This window comes from Dasypus novemcinctus, chromosome 21 (assembly GCF_030445035.2).
Source record: "Dasypus novemcinctus isolate mDasNov1 chromosome 21, mDasNov1.1.hap2, whole genome shotgun sequence".
In the NCBI taxonomy this organism is placed as follows: Eukaryota; Metazoa; Chordata; class Mammalia; order Cingulata; family Dasypodidae; genus Dasypus; species Dasypus novemcinctus.
In genome coordinates this window covers 35,013,611-35,033,283 of record NC_080693.1, presented here as the reverse complement: position 1 = coordinate 35,033,283, position 19,673 = coordinate 35,013,611, and the positions used below count along the sequence as shown (strand labels likewise).

At 57.9% G+C, this 19,673-nt stretch overlaps 1 protein-coding gene across 19 annotated transcripts in view; it reads right to left on the bottom strand.

Moving 5' to 3' along the window:
- MYO18A (myosin XVIIIA) overlaps window positions 1–19,673 on the bottom strand; it is a 95,810-nt gene that overhangs the window by 24,746 nt on the left and 51,391 nt on the right. For 14 of the 19 annotated variants that reach the window (XM_071210459.1, XM_071210461.1, XM_058283146.1 and 11 more), the window contains 13 exons: window positions 18,947–19,047; window positions 18,092–18,155; window positions 17,734–17,878; window positions 15,438–15,614; window positions 15,146–15,236; window positions 14,688–14,880; window positions 13,805–13,891; window positions 11,617–11,758; window positions 11,301–11,460; window positions 10,366–10,552; window positions 9,897–10,140; window positions 7,362–7,471; window positions 2,950–3,015 (listed from right to left, as the gene is read on the bottom strand). In XM_071210459.1, coding sequence (XP_071066560.1) covers window positions 2,950–3,015; window positions 7,362–7,471; window positions 9,897–10,140; window positions 10,366–10,552; window positions 11,301–11,460; window positions 11,617–11,758; window positions 13,805–13,891; window positions 14,688–14,880; window positions 15,146–15,236; window positions 15,438–15,614; window positions 17,734–17,878; window positions 18,092–18,155; window positions 18,947–19,047 — 1,767 coding nt within the window. Of the gene's footprint in view, window positions 1–2,949; window positions 3,016–7,361; window positions 7,472–9,896; window positions 10,141–10,365; window positions 10,553–11,300; window positions 11,461–11,616; window positions 11,759–13,804; window positions 13,892–14,687; window positions 14,881–15,145; window positions 15,237–15,437; window positions 15,615–16,202; window positions 16,215–17,733; window positions 17,879–18,091; window positions 18,156–18,946; window positions 19,048–19,673 lie in introns of all 19 variants that reach the window. The other 5 variants (XM_071210458.1, XM_071210460.1, XM_071210462.1 and 2 more) reach the window with 1 other exon arrangement.

Genomic DNA, 19,673 nt, shown 5'->3' with positions numbered 1-19,673 from the left:
GGGGCGGCTGGCAAGGAAACCGGCAGGCCACGGAGTGCGGCCCTGGACTGGGGGAGAACCTGGAAATTCAACAGTCCACGAGAGGAGGGGAGAAGAGGCCCTGGGAAGGCTGAGGGAAAGGGGCCAGGCTAGAAGCTGAGCAGGTTTTGGGAAGGGAGGAGTAAGGTGGGAAATCTAGTTTCAAAGAGCGATGAAGGGGAGGGAGCCAAGTGAAGATCTGGGGCGGGGAAGGAAAGGGAAGGCACTGGTCGTAAAGTGGGAGAAAGCCCTTCAGCACCATCCCTGAAGGCTTCTTCCCGATGCCCCCCAGGCCAGGGGAAGCGGGTGGGGGGTGTTTTGCCTCTGGGAGGAGAAAGGTGCAGAGGAAGGGGTGGGGGGAGAAAGGAGGAACGGGAGGGAGGGGGAGGGGGAAATGCTTCCCGGCTCCCAACCCTCCCCACTCAGTCTCATTTCTCTCAGGTGCTGACACCCCACCTCGACACACACCCCCGGGTTTCATCTTCTCACGGTGACGCCAGCGGGGTGGGGGTGGGGGGTGGACGGGGGTTGGCTCAGTCAAGGGACCTGTCCTACAGGTTCGGGGGCTGGAGGGCAGATGTGTGAGGCAACAGCCGGGCGTCCCCACACCCTTCCTTCCCTCTGACTCTCTGGTGTCCTGAGCTGGGCCCAGGTAAAGTTTTCCCTACTAAGGAAGGAGGAAGAGGAGGGGAAATGAACAGGTCAAAAAAGACTCCTGTATCCATGAGAGAGGGCGAAGAGATATCCAGGGATCTGCCCCCTCTACCTAGCACAGAACACAGGTCAGTCCTTTTTGTGGGGCAAAGAGAAGCTGAACTCCAAGGGAGACAGCAGATTATAGAAACGTGCTCTGGGCCAATGCCTGCCCTACCCCAAGGCCTCCTTCAGGGAATAAGAGGGGAGAGGGTGGAGACTTTCTGCTGAGAAAGCTTTGCCTCGGGCAACTCCTTGAAAACCAAGTCCCAGCTCAGTCCTCCAAACCCCCGCCAGAACCAGTGCCTGGGACCCCTGGAGGGACCCGGGCCCTGCCTGAGCCTTTATTTCCCACACCATGTGAGCCTGGAATTCCACCAGGGGCATCCAAAGCTCCCTGGAGGTGGGCAAACATGCTTGGTCAGCTCACACAGCTACCCGACTGGGCGGAAGTGGGGGGCGGAAATGAGAATGGCCCAGAAACCAGGGAAGAGAAAGGGTGACCCAGAGACTGGGGCAAAGAGCCGTGATCCTCTCTTGCACAGCTGTACCTTTCTTTGGAGTTCTTTGGAGTATCAGGTGAAAGCTCCCAGCCACCACCTCCCCAAAATAGCCATTTATACCAAACTTTACAAGCTCTCAGAGGGCTGTGGGATCAGATAAGACCCCCTTCTCTGAAACAATGTGACATGCACACGGGGACTCCTAGCTCACTGGCCAGCGGTAACCACAGCCTAGAAGACCTGCACTTTCTCTTCTGAACTAGACGTGAGCCAACTCGCCTGACTGCCCCTAGCTCTGCCCTTGGGCATGAGGGGGCCCTGGGGCTGCCTGGCTGTCAGGTACTTGGGATGCCTCAGGCGTCAGAGGGTCTGAGATGGCAGCTGGGAAGAGGATCAGTCTCTACAGGGCCTCTGCTGCCTAACATGTGCCTGAGAAGCCCAGAATTGGCTTGCAAGAGGTGCCAGGGCACCCCAAACCTCAACCAGCAGCAGCTCAGCCTGCAGAGGGGAAGAAGCCTGGGGGAAGAGACCAGGTGGGAGACAACCAAGGAGACACCAGGGGGCTGAGGCCAATGCTTGACTGCAGGTGGCCCCAGGGAGGGAACCCAGCTGGCAGCACCGGAGCTTAGGAAAAACTGGGGGTGGGAGAGAAAGGAGGTGAAGCCAGACAGAGAGGGAGGCAAAGCCAAGAATCAAGAGGAAAACAGCACGGAAAGAGGGTAGGACCACAAAAGACATGGAGAGCTAGGAGAGAAACAGAAAAACACAGAACCAGAAACCAAGGACAGAGACCAGCAGGATCTGCCACAGCCAACAGAAAGGGGGAAGCCAGGGCAGCAGAGACAAAGATGCAGAGAGGGAGCGAAAGGGGTCCACAGCGAGGGAGGGGGCAGGAGAAACCAAGAATGTGGCTTGACAGCACGCAGGAGAGAGAGGCGCAGAGGGGACAGCATGACACGCATTTCCTGCAAGCACTCCCCTCCCTCTCACCTCCCCACGAGGCCCTGTGACCCAGGGTTCTCTCTCTGCTGACAGATGGACAGTACAGAACCCTCTCCCTGGCCCCAGCTGCTCTTCCTCCCGCCGCAGCCCTTGGAGCACATACGTGGGTGCTGCCTGTCCAAGCCTCCCGGTCTCGGGGAGAGGGGTGTGCAGGGCTTCCTGCCCTGAGGAGGAACGCTCAGCTGACCTCTGGCGCAGCAGACTGGCACCGAGGGGTGGGCGTGCCTGCCTTTTATGAACCACGTTCCATTCCGGTGAGGAATTCGGCCTGTGGGCAGGTGGTGGGGGCACAGCCTCGCCATGTCCTGCTTGCTCCTCTGGGACCCTGGCAGTGCTAGACGACTCACCCGAGCGGGCTCTGTCCTCCGAACCACTGCCTATTGCCTTCCTGCCTCTTCCAGCCCTCCTCCCCTGGAGCCCAGACCTGCTGTCTCCCCCACCCCCCATACTAGGGCTCAGGTCAGGTTCACCTGCCACCTTCCAAGCCACTCCCTGCTGACATCACAGACATGTTCACGGAGCTAAACAAGCCAGCTATTCACAGGGAGGGAAAGTCAAGTTTGCTGTAGCTGGAACATCTACTTTCCTGACCCCCAGCCCTGAAGAGGACAGTTTGTGAGGAGGGGTAGCCTCTGAGTGGCTGGTGGGGGGGGGGCGGTAAGGCTGGGGACAAGGCTCAGAGGGGCTCCAGGAGGCTTAGGAAGTCTGGCTGCACTCCTGCAGGGGAACTCACCCGGCTCACGCCCATGCAGCAACTGCTCTTCTCCAGGTCCAAGGACTCCAGCAGCTCCTCTACCGCCTGCAGAGAGAGGCCTGTGTCAGAAGGGCTCACGCAGGGACGCCCCATCTCCACTCAGGGCTTCACCTGGTCACTCATTCCCTCTCCATTCAGTGAGATAGTCAGTTATTTTTTCAACAAACACTTCTGGTGGGCTTCCAGTGTTAGGCCCTGTGGTGGACTCTGGGGACATAAAGATGACTGCCAGAGTCCGTGTCCTTGAGGGACAAACTCTCTTGCTGGGGAGCCAGACAAATTAGTGAAATACACAGAGGAGGAGGGATCTGAGTCAGACAAAGGGCCATGGAAGATGCCCTAGAGAAGATGCTGCTTGTATGAGTTTGCAGATTCAAGTAAGAATTCAACACACAAAGTAGGGGAGAGGGCATTCCAGGCAGAGAGGCTGGTGTGAGCCAAGGCGTGGGAGCATAAGACAACAGGATGCACTGAGGAAATGACAAGTAGTTCACTGTAACTGGGGTGAAGGCGGAGGGAGTGGAGAGCAGCTAAAGGTGCATTTAAAGAGGTGGGCAGTACCCAAAGCCCGTGGAGCCCTGTGCCTTGGGGAGCCCCTGCAGAGTTCTCTCAGGGAGGGGTGCAGTCAGATTTGCATTTTACAGAGACCCCACTGGCAACCAGATGAAAGATGGATGGAGACCCTCCTTAAGCAGCTAGGGCAGGGATCCTTAGGAGAGGAGGCTAGAGCCTGCAAAGTGGGGAGAGGGAAAGGCAGGAGAGATTAAGGAGAAAGAGCCTTGCTAGACATAGGGGCGGGGAGGGGGGGGGACATAAGAGGAAGGAATCTAGAGATGGATCAGAATTTCTGACTTAGGTAACTAAATAATAGTGCCATTTTCCCAAGTAGGGCACACAAGAGAATGAGTAGCTTTGAGAGGAAATATAATTAGTTTGGCTTGAACATGCTGAGTTTGAGGTGTTAAGGCATCCAGGTAGACAAGTCCAAAGGCGGTGAGATAGAAATGCATGTCTGGAGCTCAGGAGAGAGGCCGGGGCCTTGGCTAAAGGTGTTGATTTGGGAGTCATCAATATATATGCGGTAGTTGAAAAGATGGGTGTGAGTGAGGCTGTCAGGAGGAGACTGTAGACTAGCAAACACATACAGCCATGGACAGGGTCTTAGGGAAGAAAGAGATCTTGACTTATGGGGCAGGTAGAAGAAGAAAAGCTCGGAGGGACTGAAAGGGAAAGAACAGAGACAAGAGGAAACCAAGAGTGGCAGCAAAAAGCTGAGCCGAGAATGTTTCAAAAAGAACAGAGTTGTCAACAGAGTTGCATGTTGCCAAGAATCCAAGTCACAGGACAGAAAAGTGCCCTTTGGCTCTGGCAACGCAGAGGGCATGGGGAGATGAAAAGCCCAGTCCCAGCACGTCAGGGAACAGGAAACAGGCAGCTCTGGGTAGAGGAATGGGTGGTGCTGGGGCGGGGGCGCAGGAGGACAGTAAGTATTGCTGAGGGCAGGAGAGAGAGAACAACAGTGCAGCATGAGAGCAGGTTGACAGAAGGCTTCTTTCAGAGAGGAAAGTTGAATGTTTATCCCCTGAGATAAAAAGAACCGATAGAGAAGGAGAGGTGAAGACACAGGAGAGATGAAAGATGAAAACTGATGGAGCAGGTCTCTGGGGAGGCCAGAGGGGATGGAGGCCCAGGTACAGAAGGAAGAAATTGGACAAGAGGGGGAAGGACGCCTTTTCCACCATGACAGGAGCAGGAGAGAGGAAAGGAAGAAGGTAAATGAACAGAAGCTTGCAGAAGGTAAAGAAAGTTGCAGCCTCAGTTGGACTGGAGTTTGGGGCAAAGATGACCTAGGAAAGCAAGGCTGGGGAAGTTTGAAGAGAAAGAGGGAAGATGGAAGAGCAGGTAACAAGGTTGGAATAGGGGCCGGAAACGGATGGGACATGTGGAAGACTTGCTGGGCCACCCCGCAGGCCCAGGTGAGGCTGGAGATCATGAATCTGCAGGAATTCAAGTTGACAGAATTGTGTAATTTTTCCCACAAGGCTTAGAAGCCCCAAACAAGAAGTGCAGGTGCCCAAAGTCTGGTCCTTCGGGGTGGGAATTTGGCAGGGCAGGTGCTGGGGGAGGGGGGAGGGCTTCGGAGAGCTGAGGGTGATGAGGACCAAGTGACTAGAGGGCTAGATCACGGTGTCAAGGCCGAGTTGGAAAGGAAGTAGAGTCTGAAGGTAGTTGAAGATTGGAAAAAGACCTCGACCAAAAGGAAGAAAGGGTAAAGACAAATGAGCTTATATGGCTAAGAGACTTCAAAGTGAGTTGGGAGGTCATTCCAGAGGTTACACTTATGCACGTCTCAGCAGGATCTCATTGACTGCCAAAGTAAATATTGCCTCAAATAGCAGGGTTCCTGAGGGCTCTGGAGACATCCAGACACTATAGGCAGGGCAGACAGCTCAGGAGTTTGGCACGCTGCCAGTGGGCCCTATTTTGGAATTTATGCTCCCTATTGTGACAGTTAGACTCAGTTGTGGTTTCTCTATATATGGCTCTTCTGCCCCTTCTAGGTGAACCTATACTTAGTACTAGAGTTGATAGGCTTATGTTCGAGAGACTTAAATCTTTGGGTTGTTCATGTGCCAGTTGGACCCTGAATTTCAACAGAGCTGCACCACCTATTCTCCAGTTCATTGGACTCACCTAGGACAACTAACAAGGAGAAGATGATGGACAATGACCATCCCAAGAAACAGGGAGAGTCTGCAACTGCAAGCAAGATAGTCCCATCCATCTACCCCATGGGATCTAAGGTCCCTCTCAATTAGAGGCAGAGTGGGCATCACCATCCCAGAACCTTCAGGATTGGGGAATGAATGATGGGCTAGAGTAGACTTACTGTTATTCTACTATAGACTTATTGTGATTCTAGTGACAGAAGAATTTTACCATTGATGTGGAGGCAGGGGCTATTGGAGTTTCTGAGGGGAGGGAGAGGGAAAAATAGGTGTAATATGGGGGCATTTTCAGGACTTGGGAATTGTCCTGAACGACACTGCAATGACAGATACAGGCCATTATATATCTTGTCATAACTTGCAAAATTGTGGGGGAGAGAGCGTAAACTACAATGTAAACTATCCACACTTAGTGGCAATGCTCCAAACGTGTTCATTATTTGTAACAAATGTACCACACTACTGAGGGATGTTGTTAATGTGGGAGAATGTGGGAGGGGCAGGGAGCAGGGATTATGGAAATTGTCTATATTTTTATGTAACGTTTATGTAATCTAAGTATTTAAAATATATCTATATGTGTGTGTGTGTGTGTGTGTGTGTATATATATATATAGAAGGTAGTTAGAGACTAGAGAGAATAGAATGGGGTCCAGAAATGAAAGAGCTCAGTGGGGTTAGATAGTCGGTGTACTGAGAGGAAGAGACAAGAGAGACACATGGGTAGGAGGCTGTGGTCCGGGAAAGCCATGCTGGAATTTAAGATTTTGGAGGCAGATCTTTTCCAGGGATGCTAAGGTACCAGGTATAGCCACGAGAGGGAGGCAGGACTAGAGGTGACAGTGAGGAGGGGGTGTGGGGTGGGCCATCTGCATGTACATCAAGGTCACCCAGGACACTGAGGATGGAGAGAAGGTCACCGAGACCCCATGAAGGTGGCTCTGTGACTCAGGGGGCAGGGGAGTGTGGCACACAGAGAAAGGCTGGGTACTTGCTGTGGGGCTTCCCACCCAGTACTGCAGAGTCCCCTTCCTTCGAGGCCTGAGGGGCCTTCAGAGTCAGGCTGGGTGCCTGAGGCCACAGCACAGTGGAGGAGGGTCCCTCTGCTTAAAAAGCCTTTTTCTCCCTGAGGAGCTGCCTCTGGAGGTCAAGGTGAGAGCCTGGAGTATGCACCTCCTTCCAGAGTCAACAAGTCACCAACTTGGGAGGACAAGCAGCTCTTGAGCCTCTCGCTTACCCTGCCACCATGGAGGTCTTGCCAGAACAATGTTCCTCCTAGGACAGAAGCCTACTCTGCCCCGAGACCAGTACCTGACTTGGAGGGCAAGGCTGAGGGCCCCAGGTGCCATCAGTGGGGCACCCAGCCACTAGTTCTAATCTGTCACCTGGGTGGCCCTGGCCCGGCTTGCTCTTGGAAGATTGTCTGGCTTGCCGAGAGCAGACACCCCCAGCTTGGGCCTTCAAAGAGGGTGGCTCTTCTCTCCTACAGTCCACACCCTGCCACGGCCACAGCCCGGCGGCCGTGCTGTCTGTCCATGCTCTGGTCGGCCGACCCCAAGTGAGCAAGGGGCAGACCTGCCCTCTCTAGGGAAGGAAAGGCAGCTGCTTGGAGGGGTCTGAGCAGAAGGCTCGGGGTCTGGTGGGACTCGGGGCCGGCCCTACCCGCCTCTCGTCCACCACGATGTAGTTGCGTCCATGTTTCTTGGTCAGGTGTGGCGCCAGGACATCGAAGCGGCGGCGGAATTCAGAGAACACCATGTGGTCGGGGTAACCTAGAGAGAGCCGGTCCAGAGCCAGGTCAGTCAATGCCTCGTCTCCCCCGGAAGCACCGGGTAGCTGCTGGCACACAGGCAGCAGGTGGGGAGGGGGCAGGGAGACTCACCTGAAGGGAAAAAACTGGTGAGGGCGGGGAGCCTGCTGCTGAGGCAGGCCCAAGAAAGGGAGCTGAGAGGAAGGAGGCGGGGACAAAGGAGAGAGGGCTGAGAGGACAGGCAGGGCTGCCTCGAGGGGCAGGAATGGGTTTCTTTAGAAGGAAGCAAGTTGCTTGTTGGTGAGGCATGTGAGCAGAGGGTGGTTGACCACCTGGAAGGAATCTTATGGGGAAAAAGAACTCAGATCCCTTCGAGGCCTCAAAGGCTATGACTGATAACCCAGAGAGACTGATGTTTTGAGGACTTAAGGGGAAAATGGGGCACTGGACAGCAGTTGAGAGGAAGAGTTCTTGGGCCTGGGGTTTGAATCCTGGCCTGGCCTCTTAGGATCATGTGACCTTGGGCAAGTCATTCAACCTTTCTAGGCCTCAGTTTCTTCACCTGTAAAATGGGGGCACTATCTCTTACCTCTCATGGCAGTCCTAGGTTTTAAATAAGAAAACATGCATGAAGCACAGCCTGGCTCCCTTGGGCGTTCAATAGAACATTCCCTTCCTTTCCTCAGTCTACTGAAGCAGGATATCAGAGAGGATTCCTTCCCTGTTCCCATCCTGACCTTGAACCCTAGGCCAAATGAACAAATAGTCTCATAGATTCTCTGTCCCTAAAGAGCGTTACCTCTAGCAGAGACCCCCTACTGTCTGGGCTGGGTGCTACGGGCCTGTCAGGAAGTCAGGGATAGGGTGAGATGGCTTCCAGCTTGAAGCAAGGTCAGCGTGGTGGCCAGCAGGCGGTGGCAGTCACCCCAAGAACACCAGAGCCCATTGGTGGAGGACCAAGAGCTCCTTTCCTGCAGAATCACAGAACTGCAAACCGAAAAGGGGCCTTGGACCAGATCCAGCTCATCTTCCAGGCACGAAGACTGAGGCGGAGCAACTGGCTTGCTCAAGGTCACCGAGACTGCAGCTGGAGGCAGAGCTGGGCTCGGACCCGGGCTCCTGACCGCCAGTGGGAGCTTGCTCCGCTACACCAGGCTAGCTGCTCTGGGAAATCCTCCAGCGGGGAGAGGAGGCTGATGCATGTGCCTGATAATTGAAACAGGAGGCGGGGGCCACTGAGGGGCCAAGACAAAGTGAGCTATTGATTGTATCTGAATTGCAATTAAATTGATGGGCTGGGATAGCAGGTCCGGACGCCTGGCATCTTAATTAATCATCAGCGCTATCGATGGTGGCTGGGGGCCGGGGGAGGGGAGGGGACCGCTGCTGCTGGCCTCATCGATCTGCTTGTTTGAGTAAAGCACATTGATTTTGGTTCAGCGTGGTAACAATCTGGTTTTGAAATAATAAACACCAACTCCATATCAAGACGTGGGGACAGATCGATGATTTATTTAGAGCAGGGCAGGGAGCCCGTTTCCTGGCTTTGGCTGCTAAGGAAGAGTGGCGGTCCCCATCGGGATGCCTTGAGGGGACCCTGCCTGCTCTTCTAATCAGGGAAAAAGGAGCAGAAACTGGGAAACTTAGAACTTCTCAGGCACACAACACCCTACTTGAGAGGCACAGACTCTGGAGGCAGCTGGCCGGGATTGGATCCCATTGTGCCCCTCATGAGATGTGTGACCTTGGGCAAGCTGCTTAACCTCTCTGAGCCTCATCTCCTCATCTGGGGATGATAACGGTACCTACCTCAGGAGGTGGTGTGAGGATTAAATGAGTTAGAAGCGTGCCTGGTATACTGTAAAGCCCTAAAGACGGTAACTACTATTATCGTCATGCTCTCTGCCCCTCCTCTAGATGGATCCATTAAAGGGTGGTCTGTCTGACCTTTATTGGAAATGTTAAGTACTTCAGAAAGATTTAGCACCTCATTTCTCACTGGGGGGTTGGCCCAGCCGCCTGCCTGCTCCTCGGAGCATTTGCCACCCCTGGGCAGCCAGCTCCGTGAGGGCACTTGGTCTACTGCTGGGGGCAGAGCTAACCTCCCTGAATGAAGGACATGGGGAGGGAGGGGCTGTGGGGACAAGCCACAGGACGGGTGGGGCACAGAGGGGAGGGGGATGAAGAGAACTTGAACATGGAAGGGAGAAGAGGAAGATGGGAGCCAGTGGGGTGGAAAGAAATAGAAACGGATCAGGCCGTGGGCTGGGAGTGAGAAGAGACCCCTCAGGGGAGGCCGCAGAGCAGGGAGAGCGTGAGGAGAGGGACCGAGGGCCAGTCCTGAGGCAGGGGCGCCCCTCCAGCGCCACGGGCCCCACCTGGCCGGTGGGGAAGGATAGGGCCAGCACCGGAAAGGAGCCAGGGATCGAGAGGGAAGGAGGCCTCACCTTGGCGGTACATTCGCATGGCATCGAGCAGGCGGGAGCCACGGAGCTGCGCCCGGAGCAGGGCCACGTCGAGCTGCAGGAGCCCCGCCTCGCAGTGGTCTCCCGCGGGCAGGTCCAGCTCACTGCTGCTGCTGACTCGGCGGGAGGAGGCGGCCCTGGGCTCGGCGGCCCAGCCCTCAGCCACGGGCAGGAAGCAGTGCACGAAATGCAGCTTCGACTTCTTGATGGCGTCGATGAGGGCATCCTGCCAAGGGGAAGGGGCAGCTCTCAGGCTCTGACGCACTGCTCCCCACTCTGCACAGGATGGCAGGGGCCGCACTCCTGCCCGTGACGGGCTCAGCCTAGATGACCCCCACCGGGCCAGGGTGGCCAGTTCGGAGTTGGCACCAGATGACCTGGTGTGCCCAGAATGCCCAGGCCTGCCTGCCAGGCTGAGGAAGGGTGTCAGGGCCTGGGCTGGCACACTCACCACCTGCAGCTTAATCTGGATGCACAGGGACTTCTTCTTGACCGCCGCCATGCCCGTGGTGAAGGTCTTCCGCATGCTGGTGGCCCGGCGCAGCGCCAGCTGCGAGCCACCCTCCAGGCCTGCAATGGAGCCCGACAGCACTGTGGGGCCGCCCGCCCGGCCCAGGAACAGGTGGCTGATGATCTTTCTGCCAGAGGTGGGAGGGCGGGGGCAGGAAGGCAGTCACATTAGCCGAGTGGCAGAGGCCGCCCCTCCTCCCGGCTCCCAGGGTGCCAAACACCCCCACAGCGCTGTGGCCGGAGTGGCCGGCACCCCACGGGGGAGCTGGGACTCTTCAAACAGCAAGAAGAGCAAACTGGGGCATGCGCAGAGGGCAAGGGGTCCAAGGGACTGGACAGAGGATGGCGACCTGCCCTGCTCCATCACCAGGGAGGGCAGTGTGGGGAAAGGGGTTCCCAATGCAGCGGGGGAGATTAGACTTAGGCATCTTCTAACATTTCCGTATTACATGTCTGCTCGTCATCTGACCACCCCCCGCCCCAACTAGAATGTAAAGTCCACAAGGACAAGGAGTTTTGTTCTGTTCACTGCTATCTGCCAAGCACCTAAAAGAGTCCTTGTCACAGAGCAGATGCTCAGGTGTGATCAGCTGAATAAAGGAGGGAATGACAGGGGTCTTAGGGCAGAGGGGTTCCCAGGGCTACCCCTGCCTTCTCTGAGGAGTGTGGGTGTGTCATCCAAATATAAGGCTGTAGGCCCCTCCGAATGTATCTACCCCCTCCTCGACCCCAGGAGGACATCCCCATACTCTCAAGGCTGGCAGCCTCGGCGGCTGCCACTCACAAAACAGAGGCCTGTGAGACACACTCAGGGGAAGGGAGCCCAGAGACATGGCCCTGGGCATAGGACACGTGCAGAGTGGGGGGTGCTCTCACTTCTGGGAGTCCTGCAGGAGCCGGGGGGCGTTCTGGGTGGCTGGGTTCTGCTTGGTGTAGCTCAGCCAGCCAGCCACATTGTACTCCACCCAGTTGGTGCCGTGACTGTGGCCCAGGAGGAAATGGCGTGGTTTGCTGCTGCGCAGGAGGGGACTTTGGCCTGCAGGAGCAAGAAGCAGGGTGCAGACAGTTGGGGCACAGACACAACATGCAGGCACTCGGCGAGCCCCTGAGCAGGGCCAGCCTCTTGCCTGGGCCCACAGGTGGATGCTCTGGAGAGCAAGCAGAGGAGCTCCCCTCTGGGGATGCCACCTACCTTTCTTGTCACCTTCCTGGGGACCATAGTAGGAGAAAAGGCGCTCCAGAAGGGTGTCTTCAGTGGCCCCTGGCACCAGCGCCTCCTCTTCCAATAGCCACAGCAGGCCCCTTGCCTCATCTGTGCGGGCCAGAGAGCGGACCTACAGGAGATGGGAAGAAATCCTGCCTTGATGCATGGAGCTTGGGAAAGGACCCAGGTCCCTGGCCCCAGCCGCACACTAAACACACTACACACACACACACACGCATGCATGCACACACTGCACACTGCAACTCACTGCTGACCCTTGGTGGGGAGGTGGGCAGCCTGGACAAAGAGGGGGCTAGAACGAAATCAGAGAGGAGCTCACAGCAAGTACTGGGTCCAAAGCTGCCAAAGACTGCTGGCTCCATATTACCCCAAGCCCACACCCGGAGGCTCTCCTCCACATCCGTCCCGCTGGAGGTCACCGGGCTTGGGTGAGCTCCATCGTGCCCTTCCTCCTTAGGCATCGCCTCCTGGGCAGATTAAATGCAATGAAGCCCAGAGGAAGCTCTCAGCACTGGCCGTGGGTCAGCACTGGTCCCTCGTGAGGGGACCCAGAGAGAGCTCAGATCAAAAGCGTCAGGCAGATGATTTCATGGACATGGCAGCCAGAGGAGGCGAGACTGGGGAACGCTAAAGCGCAAGCGTCCCCATCTACAGGAACTGCTGCTCAGCTCAGCTCATTCCTGTCCTGGGAGAATGCTGGCTAGTGTTGAACAATCCTCCAGTTTTTTAAAAGAAGATGGAAAGCTTGACTTCTGATTTCAAATGCACTATACAGGCCAAACAAACCAGGGTTGTGGTGCAGCTGGCCCAGAGGTGCCTTTTTTATGGAATTCCCAAGTCCTCCTGGGGCAAGCGCAACTGCCCTTTCCCCACACTGCATTCGAGTCTAACCTTTAGGGACTGGAGGGCAGGAGAAGTGAAAAGAGCTAACTCGCCTCTTTGGCCCCAGCTGCCCGCCTCTCCTCCCCACAGCTGCCCACGGGAGAGATGTGGTTACCAGAAGGAAGCACAATGGGCAATTAAGGTACCACAGCAGCTGCCCTAAGTGGCAGGAATAAGCAATGAAGTCATCGGCCAGTGAGTGGCCCTGGGCATTTAGGGAACCCCTTCCCCAGAGCTGCAGCTGCCCCGATGCCCAGGCCCATCAGATAGGGGAGACTGAGGGAGGGACACACTGGCCGTGCGCCATCCAAACACACTGACCAACACCCTGCTGCTCAAAGCCACATGTACTGCCTCCCCCCATCTCCTGGGACTGGCACGGGCTCTCGAGGGAGGCCGCCACGGGAGTCCAGGTGTCAGGAAAAAGAAAATCCAACTTCCCTGGGGAGACCCGGTACTTGGGCACTTTAAGCACTTGTCCCCAGAGGGATCCTTGCTCTCCCCAGGGCTCCACCCCTCGTGCAAGCCAAGCAGGGTCTTCCTGCAGGGAAGAGTGAGAGGGAGGCAGGAATCAAAGCCGAGCGGGGAGACCAGCAGTCTAGCAAAAATGCCAATGAAGCACTTTATGCAGTTTCCCTAATTGAAGACGGTCAGCAAATGCCAAGTGCTCATCAGGCCTGTCAGGCTTCCAGGCACCAAGATGCCCAAGACGCTAGTGCCAAGGGTGACAAAGCCCACCCCCAAAGTTGAGGGGCGAGGGCTCACCCCCGTGACAGCCCTCAGCGGGAGCTTTATAGCTTGGCGCTGTTTCCCTGGGGGACAGCGCATGGGGAACACTACCTCCCGGGCCGCGCAGCTTGGCTGCCTCAGTCCTCTCCAGGGGGTCTATGGGATGGGACAACTGTGTCCTCTGAGTCCAGCCAGGCCCTCCCCACCTAGGAGGAGACGCTGGTGTCTGTGGCGGACACACTCACAGAACAGGGGCTGCACCTCGGGTGGCAAGAGGGGCAGCGTATACCCTCCCACCTGCTCGCACGCCGCTGGGCTGTGGCTCCCATGGCACCAGGGCAGAAGAAAGCGCCACCTTCCTGGCCAGACTGGGCCGAGGGGCGGGGGCTCTGGGCTGTAAAGGGCTTGCAACCTGGGCATGACTGCTGGGCCCTCGCTCAGCTCCCAGCAGCCCCTGGCAGCAGGTCACACATGAAGGGCTCCACTGGAGGGAGAGGAGGGGGAATGAGAAAAGACCAGTCTGGACCCCTGCTGGAATTCCTACCAGCGACTGATGGGAGGCTTGGTCCACAGCGGCCACAGCGTCACCTGCGGCCGGCTCCAAGTCATCAAATGCCAGCTCAATGTTCTCCTAGGAAGACAGGGAGAGCAGTCGTTAGCACAGAAGCCGTGTGTGTGTGTGTGTGTGTGTGTGTGTGTGTGGGGGTGCAGCCCCTTGACCCTGGGGTCAGCACGTCCAGCCTCCCCTCCAGCATCGCCAACCGACAGCTTGCTCACCACCTCCCAGGGCACCTCGTTGTATTTTTGGATAGCTACAATTCTCACAAACTCCTCTTAGACTGAGCCAAAGTCACGTTTTCCTATTGTTCACATCAGTTGATTAAGCATCGCAGAATAAGCTGATTCCCAGTTTTACTCATCCTTGAAACACTTGAAAAAACTGTCATTTTCCTCCTGAATCTTCTCTTGTTCAAGATAAACATCCTCCCCAGTTTGCTCAACTCACCTCCACGTGAAGTAGGATTTGCAGATCTTGCCCCACGGGAGACCCCCTTTTATGAGGGGATCCTAACTAATCAACCACCTTAACAGATGAGGGGAGAGGGGGACAGGAAGGCTAGGCCACGTGGGGGTGGACCCTGCTGTGGCAATTCGGAGGCCTAGAGGCCAAGGAGGGCTGCCTGCTGCTCCTCCAAGAGCAAATGCACCATAAATACCAATGAAGCCAAGGTCAAAGGGTCAGGGACAAGGGGGCAGGAAAAGTGTCCTACTCCAGAGAGCAAACGGGGACAGAAACACAGAAATGAAGGGAGTAGCCAGCGCCGAAGGCAGCGCCCTCCCTCATTCAAGATGCCCTCCCTGGGGGCCAAGGCCAGAAGGTGAGGCCGGGGGCGGTTACCCCAGGCAGGGCCAAGGTCAAGTGCTACCTCCTTGTATCTCTCCAACTCCTGCACAAAGGTGCGCTCGTGGAAGAGCCCCTGCAGCCGGTCCTGAACGTAGTTGTGGCCCAGCTCCTCGAAGGAGGCTCCCCGTGCCGCCCCGCCCAGCTCCGGGTTCTGGAAGCCGGGGGTGTCCACCACCATCATGGAGCAGAGGGAGTGCTGGCTGGACTGCAGAGCCCTGCGCGGGAGAATGGGTCAGCGCCAGGCAGGGCAGGACCCCCGAGCAGCTGCCCTGGTCTGCACCCCGCCAAGTCCCCATCCCTGCCCAGGGCGCAGGGCCGGAGCGGGAGGATAGGCCTGTCCTCGCTCGCGGCACACAGGGATGGTGCGCCCTCTGCTGGCGGAAGAAGGCTCTGCCGCAGCCGTCACGCAGGCACAAAGGCATTAACTCCACCTTTGCCAAAGCAGGAAGCAGGAGGGCCCAGCGCCCACCTGGCACTCACCTGTTCACCAGAGAGATGAGAAGGGTGAAGAGCTCACCGTAGAGGCCAGAAGCCATACCCTCTAAGCACTCCAGGGCGCTCAGTTTGGGGCCTGGGGGTAAGAGGATTCAGCTCTATGCCCTGCTCCCTGGGACCTCCTGCCTTCCCAGGGCCAAGTCGGCTTGGGGCTCAGGGCTGGGCCTGCCCGCTGACGAAGCGTCCATGCGCCTCACCAGTCTTCCCACCCCAGAGCTGGCAACAAGCCTGGGTCAGGCCCCGGATCCAGGCCCCCAGCCCAAGGGGCAGGGGCTACCTGTGCCATCTCCCAGACTGCTCTCCTCGGGGCCCTGGCGGAAGGAGTTGGAGCGCTGCAGGGTGCCCCCCTTGTAGTGGTGCTTGAAGATGGCCGAGGACAGCTCCTCCAGGCTGCAGCCCAGCAGGTACGCAGCCTTCTGGGCCCACTCATGGCGGGCAAACTGCTTGCGCCCAGCTGTAGGGTGGAAAAAAGGAGCTGGCATCTTGGGTCTGCCTCCTTGGGCCGGGTGATAACCACTGTGCCCTTTGGCTCCCTCACACCCAGATGACTGGGCACAGGTGTCTTCTGGAGGGAAAACCCAGCCCAGTGACACCAGTGGGTTTCAGGCAGGATGGGAAGCTGCCAGCGCTTCCTGCAACCCTTAGGAAAGGAGAGAATGAGCAGGGCCTGCAGAGGCGGTACCTCCACACTGCTGCCACCAGAGGGCGCCCGGCCAGTGGCAAAGATCCCTTCCGGAGGGCCTGGCCCCAGGGGTGCCCAAGGAACGAGAAGCGCCAAGCCGCCTACGACCGACCAAACCACCGAAGGTGGGGAAGCGTCACGAGCGAGCACTAGTACCTCCCCCTCCATGGATGCCTTAGAGCCTTCCCTCTCACCCCCTGGCGGCTGCCAGGGGGCCCACAAACACCCACTCAGAGCCCGACAGTGGGGAAGCCAAAGAGCAGCGGGGGAAAAGCAGCAGCCCACACAGACGCCCACGCCTCGGCCGGCATGTGTCTCCCCACGGCAATTAGGGAAAGCTAACAAGAAACAAGGTTTTACCTTCAGCAGCTTCTGTAAGGCAAAGGACCAGCATGCAGCATGCAAAGGAAAACAGTGTGTTAGCAAATAGTCTTCAACTCAGCCCGCCAGGCCCACGGGAAGGGACCGTGGGGGGCGGGGATTGGTGAGGATGAGCGCAGGCGAGAACACACAACCACATTCAGCCTCGAAACACCAAACGCACACTCACAGTCTCATGCCTGTGGACGTAACCTCTCTCTCTCTCTCTCAGGCACAGACTTTCTACCAGACAGCCGCGCCAGCCGACACACACCCCTGGAAAAGACTGGAAGCTCCGAGGAGGCAACAGTAGGGCCCAACAAGGTCCGCGTGCTGACACACCCAGAGCGCCCCCCCGCGGTCAGCTGAGTGGGGTTCCAGGAAGCCTACGCGCGTCACCTCCTGAGTCAAAGAGCTTCTTCTGCGACAGCCCCGGGCCCGCCGGCTGCCCACGCAGGCTGGGGACAACGTTTTTAACCCGAGCCCGATTTCTCTTTGGCAGAGATGGCCCCTCTGGGGATCACACGGCGCCTAAGACGCAGACTGTTCTCCCACGCCTCATCCCTGCGGGGCAGCCCGGGGCCCTTCGCATCCCAGAAGGGAGCCCAAGCCCAGGGTGGCTGCTCGGGGCAGCATTCCCTCTCTTAAACTGGAGAAAGAGGTGAAGAGTGAAGCCCCTGCCTTCCAATGTAATCTCGGAAGAAGGCAATAGACTCTTCTAAGCCAGGCCAGCCCCAGCCATTCACAGCCCCCAAGCGCCAGCGCGAAGCCGCAGCCTATTCATTCCACGGGTGCCTGCTGCCCCCTAGTGGCCTCCACCCTGACATGCAACAGGAAGAGACATCTGCCACCGAACCAGTGGAGCGAAGGGAAGACCACCTGGGGAAACCAGGCTGGGGAAGCCCCAGGAAGCAAGGCCACCCCACCCCACCTACGCCTCGTGGAGGGCATCTTGAGGGGTTCTGGGATCCGGATGCGAACCAGGAAACAGACAGGAGAAGCCACGATTCCTGGGACTCCCAGAGGCCCCACAATTACTCTCCACCCCCGACCCGGGGCTTCTTCCCAGGCCAGCTCCCCTCCACTACCATAGGACAAGCCCGTCTCCCAGAGAGAACCCAGAAAAAGCACCGAGACAGGGCAAGGTGGCCCCCACGCCCCAGGGAGGGGCCAAGGTCCGTTACCCGCTTGCTCCTCGAGGGCCTCTGTCAGGAAGGGAACAAGAAGGAGAGTTATTCCAGCGGGGTCTGCTCTGAGTTAGCTCCCTTCTCTTTCCCCTTGTCCTCAGAGCCCCTCAGCCCAGGCACTGCCATCTGAGGCTGGGGCTCAGGCCACCACTGGCAGCGATGCTTCTCTCCAGGTGACCGGAGCCTCCTGCACTGACGTGGGGGGCTGGGAAGAGGCCCAAGCAAACGAGGGGTGTCTGATCACAGAAGAATCTGGGCTGGGCAAGAACCACCTGGGTGTGGGCAGGGCCCCTCCGGGGTCTCCCGGGAGGCAAGCCAGGCTGCCGGGCCCCCCTGCAGGGTACCTTTGGTGGCGCCGGCAGCCCCCAGGTGATAGATGGCCGCCAGGATGAACCAGCAGACCTTCTGCTCATCCGCGGAGATGCCCAGCACCCTCATGGCCGCCTGCAGCTTACTGAACTGCTGCGCTGCTTTCTGCTTCTCCTCGGGCTGCAGAGACGGGAGGCGCTGGCGTTGGGGGTGGAAGGGCCGTCCCTCCCGCAAATCACGCAGTCCCGCTCAGCACTGCCGGACCCTCAGGGAGGGATGGCTCCGAGCAGAGCCAGCGCCTACAGCTGGGGTCCCACCACTCCCATGGGGCACAGAGGCCAACAGAGGCTTCTACCCCACATTTCTAAGGCCCAGTCCCCACGAGCACCTCACCTTGGCCAACGGCACAATCCCGAACACATTGTTCTCTGCCAAGTGGTTCAAGTGGAGCTCTGTCCTAGAGGGGCGAACATGGCATCAGCGCTATGCCTGGGCCCATGTCTCCCTCCCAGGGCTGCGACAGGCAGACTCAGCCTCTATACCCTGAATTCTGTCTGTCCGTCAAGCCCCTACTGTTGGGCCAGCAGCCTTTCCTAATTGGCCTGAACGCCTCACCAGTGCCCCAGCCTGCCCTCGCACAGGTCGCCAGAGAGGTCTTGGTGAGGGGTCCAGCCAGGGAGCAGGGATCCTGCCTAGGGCAGAAGCGCAGGAGGACAAAGCCCTGGGGCTCCTTGCCCCACCCGATCCTTCTGCCGAGAGGCGTTCTGCAGGTCTAAAGGCAAGAGCAGAGCAGGGGCAACCCGCCTGGGGGCCGGGGCTAAGTTGGAGGACCCTGGAAAAGGCTTGGGCTTTGGCACCACCCAGCATGGGCACAAGTACCAGCTCAGCCCCAGACTGGCTCCCTGACTGTGGACAAGCCCCTGACCGCTGGAGTCTTGGTGTGTTTCCCTTTCCAGCCCTGGATTCATGGTAATGGAAAGCCTAGCGAGGCCCTAGGACCACTACAGGTCAGTTGTGCCCCACCCCCCAGACACAGAGTAAGGCTCCTGTGCCGGGGCCAGGGGGCTCCTGGAGGGCAGGGCTCATGACTCACTCATCTCGCCACCCCCAGGGCCCAACTCAGAGCCTGGTGCACAGCAGACCCAAAATAAATAAACAGTTTGGGATGTAGCCCGCTGGTAAGGTCCAGAAGCCCCGTCAGTGAGCAGGAGTCCAGGGCACCCTCCCTGTACCCTCTGCCCCTCTCACCTGAGGGTGCTATCCCCACAGGCCAGCAGGTAGTAGAAGACGTTGAATGTGGCTTCGTTGGCCGGGTGGCGAGCCACACGTAGCTTCTCCAGAAGCATCGTCTGCGGCATAGCAGGAGGTGTGGGTAAGGAAGGTACCAAGTCAAGCTCCCCCCGGCCCAGCCCAGAAGGAATCAGGCCCATGAGCCTCCAGGCCCTGGGAGCAGGGGGCCGCATCTTATTCCCAAGGTGCTCAGCTAGAGGCCAGACGGCCCTAGGGTCAAACGGGGGACAAACCAGAGCCAGGTGGGAGCAGACAGGTGCAGCCCCTGGAGGGGGCCCCACAGCCCTGCCCAGGCCAGAGGCACCAGCCTTCTGGGGGAGATGGATGCTTTGTTGTGAGCCACTTGATCTAGTGTGGGGGGAATCAGCCTTGGCTGTGCCTTTCTTCACTGACAAGCCAATCCTCCTTTGGATGAAATCGGCCTGACCACGGACCTTACGAAGTGCGCATAGGGCTGACCCCAGCAGTAGGATAGGGACAATCTCAGGATTAGGAGGGTGAAGGCAGCTGGACAGGAAGTGTGGAGGACAGAATGGTGAAGGCTCAGGACAGAGGAGTGGGCAGAGCAGGCCACACCAGGGTCCATTTTGTTGGGGCCGAATCTCAAGAAAGTAAGGCACAGGAGAGAACCTGATTTCCAGAGCAGGAAACCAGGCTGCCTAAATCCTGAGACCCTGAGGCTGGG